The 3,773-nt window shown below is 33.5% G+C and overlaps 1 protein-coding gene across 1 annotated transcript; it reads right to left on the reverse strand.

The window, feature by feature from the left end:
* Nucleotides 1-71: 71 nt before the first annotated feature.
* Nucleotides 72-554, reverse strand: LOC105315048 (alpha-2Db adrenergic receptor-like; the record flags this gene model as incomplete). Its single annotated transcript, XM_011409544.1, has 1 exon — nt 72-554. A coding segment is annotated over exon 1 (483 nt), but the record flags the coding sequence as incomplete, so codon positions are not given.
* Nucleotides 555-3,773: the final 3,219 nt, after the last annotated feature.

Here is a 3,773-nt window from a genome sequence, read left to right on the forward strand (position 1 = left end):
CGAGTAGCAGCCATTATAGGACTGGTAGTGTTTGCATAGCAGAGTCCTTGACTATCTATATACTGGTATACCATACCAGATCCATTGATGAATCCTGAAGAGAAAAAGACAGCATTGACTATCCACACAATAATGACAAGGACCAGAGCTACCCTTGGACTCATGAACCCCTTGTGGAGATGAGGTTTTATAATAAAAAGGAAGCAATCGATTGATATGAGACTCAGTGTCATAAACATGACATAAGCACTAAATAGTATTACAAAACCATTAAAATCACAAGTTCCTTTCTTCTCCTCATCAGTACTACCAATGATCCACTCACCAGCAGCTAATGCAGCAATGGAGAAAGGAAGATAGAGTGTCAATACAAGGTGTGCCAGAATGAGAGAAGTAAAGAATATTGTTGATGATTGTTTCCAGGACTTCCTTTGATAAATAGTAATGACTAGTACAACACCATTAGCTATGAGAGCTAGTATCATCTCAATACTAAGAACTCCTGCTACTGCCTCAGGATTAAAATCTCCAGTAAAAGTATAATTCCTTTCCATCTTTCCAAGTTTGAACAAACAAAACAGATCATGACTTATATAATTAAGTTAACTCTCATAAGAAAACTTCTTTTAGCGAACCATTATATCAAGATATATTGTATGCCCTTTGCACATTTCTATAGAAATAACAAATTTTATTCAATGAATGATGATACACAATGGCTCCCATTTGTTCTAGCCACCCAACAATTAAGTGACAATTCTAAATCTATAATCTAGATGCAACTATACTCTGGCTTTAAGTAATGGGCTTAGGTTATAATGAGATAAATGTTAATCTAACATATGAAAAATTTGAACAAGATCAGACTCTGGAAATGAAAAGAAAAAAGAAGTAAACAAGGAGAAAATAAGATGGAATCAAACCAAATGAACCAAACTATTACTGAAGTGAGTAAATGATGTCCCTTGAAAATGTGTTTTACAGAGTTTAAAGGAAATATCTAATAAATATCTATCTCATTAATAACTAGCCACACCCACAAAAATATCTATGAATAATGGTTCAGCTTTGAGTATATAACTGAGGGACAAAAACTTCCTCAACACATTTCTAAACTTTTGATTTTAATCTGAAGTATAACCAGAGGCAGAGCTAGCAATGTTTTTTTCAAGTATAATTTTGCTTGGCACCTTTTTATCTGCAAATGCTGATTTTGATTTAACTATACAAGCAGAAGATGGGGCTAGTTCTAGTGCAAGCATAAACTACAGGAGCGGTGCTATAAACGGCTTAGCTGTATTTTTAAAACAAGGAGGAACAATAACAATGATATTCAAACTAACTGGGAAGGAGGAGGAAGAGTGTGCAATGCAAGTACAAAACCTGCAGTACAGTAACGACGGTTTATCTGATGTCTTTACTTTGGAATTAGATGGATTTGGAATGATAGGAAAAGTTGTGACCAGGCCCCATAGCCTCAATGGATTACTCTGGAATAAGTTTCTACCTACAGGCCCAATTGGAGACACAATTGATATTGGTAAAGGAGTCTACAACATAACAATCACTGCTCAAGTTGCAGATGAGTATGGGGTTGAAATAGATTATGTTTCTCTGCAATTCATGAATTGTAGTAATGAGACGATGACGGCCAGTGTTGTGAGGAATGGGAACATATATTATAAAGAGCCAACTTGCTATTGTGAGCCATGTGCCGAACTGACAACTTATGGAAAAGTATCAATCGCTCTTAATGTTGTTACTTGCATCACTGCAATAGTTGCTATAATTGTACCTATTGTTCTAAAGACTATATGGAAAAGACGTAGAAAATTTTCAATCAATAGCAGAGCTTGGCTGAGGGACTGAGACGTGACACAGAACTTAAATTTTACTTCTTGCTGCATTCTTGTAAGATAAATGATAGTTGCACTGCTGTTGTTAAGAACAATAACATGCCATGAATGCATTATTAGCACACACACATACATGCAGTAAAAGTATATTCATGTAGTTTTTATTATTTGAATATTGAAGAATAATAATAAGACACTGAATAATATTACAAAAGCAGTGAAACCATAGGTTCCTTGCTTCTCTTCATCAGTACTACCAATGATCCACTCACCAGCAGCTAATGCAGCAATGGAGAAAGGAAGATAGAGTGTCAATACAAGGTGTGCCAGTATGAGAGAAGTAAAGAATATTGTTGATGATTGTTTCCAGGACTTCCTTTGATAAATAGTAATGACTAGTACTACACCATTAGCTATGAGAGCTAGTATCGTCTCAATACTAAGAACTGCTGCTACTGCCTTAGGACTGAAATCACCAGTAAAAGTATAATTTCTTTCCATCTTTCCAAGTTTGAACAAATAAGATTGATCGTGACTTATATAATTAAGTTAACTCTCTTAAGAAAACTTCCTTTAGCAAACAATTATATTGTATGCCCTCTGCACATTTCTATAGAAATAACAACATGGGTACATAACCCCTGCGAGATAAACATTGCTAATCAACAATTTCAATTCAATTCAATGTCAATTTCAACATTGCTAATAAGTAATAACACATTAAACTTCAATTATTTATAACATCACTGGCAGCTAGTCTGAGCTAGAACTTTGATGGCCATTTATACTTTTAAATAAAATTAATGAACAATTTTCCAGCTTGTAGTTATCAGAACATAACACATTAAACTAATTAATTACTCATTATAAATATTAATAGTAATGAATACATGAAAATAGTAATATTAATACCAATATACAGATATATTAGCTAATAATACTGTACTGTAGTTGTATTTCTGTAATATTTATAAATCTTAACTTGCTGTTGCTAGCATTTTCTTTATCTCCACAATAGCACGACCAGGATTAAAACCCAAACAATAATAACAATAACAACAACAACAATAATAATCAATGTATTGTGATGGGTGTGGTCAAAGCTTGTGGGCGTGGCTCACTTTAGCCTTTAGGTACAGTTCATATGTACTCTAATATCTATGAGTTCATGATGGTGTGACAGCGAAAGACTGAGAAAGGATTTGATATCTTAGCTAGTCTCTCACACCTACATGTACGTACATTTACATACATGTATGTAATAAATTTATAAATTTTGCAGAGTTCATTGAAGAAAGTGAAAACACTATGACTACCACACAGTATACTCTTGATAATGAGTTTTTCTCAGTGCTCAAATGGGAGATAGAGAGAACTAGTTAATAATTTAACACAACAAGAACGCTTCCTTTTTATCTTAAACTACCTCCCTCCCTCTCTCTCACTCACCCTGCTGTCTATCATCCATCTGTATGCCCGGGCTGCATCAGTACAGCCGGTCCCAAGGTACTTGTCAGGGTTCTACGGTTCTACCAGTGGGAAGAACTTCTTTTTCACACTTACATTCACACCCTGAGGTGTTAAAAAGGTATTAAAAATAATTTTTAAAAATCAAAAGAATCATTTTTACATGATATATCATGCTTTGAATTGTATAAATTAATTGCTTTATAAAAATACGTTTTTACAATTTAAAAAAATACAATTTTACAATTAAAAATACAATTTTACAATACAATAAAAATATTCTTGTTCACACTTACATTCTCATCATGAGATGCTAACAAAGTGTCAAAAATAACAAATTTTAGAAATCAAAGGAAGCAGTATTTGTGCATGATGAATCACGCTTGACTGTTAAATTATGATCAGGTTTATGCATTATCTTATGATAAATGATATTAACAATGACACTGT

Source organism: Amphimedon queenslandica, unplaced genomic scaffold (assembly GCF_000090795.2).
Source record: "Amphimedon queenslandica unplaced genomic scaffold, v1.1 AMPQUscaffold_11920, whole genome shotgun sequence".
Classification (NCBI taxonomy): Eukaryota; Metazoa; Porifera; class Demospongiae; order Haplosclerida; family Niphatidae; genus Amphimedon; species Amphimedon queenslandica.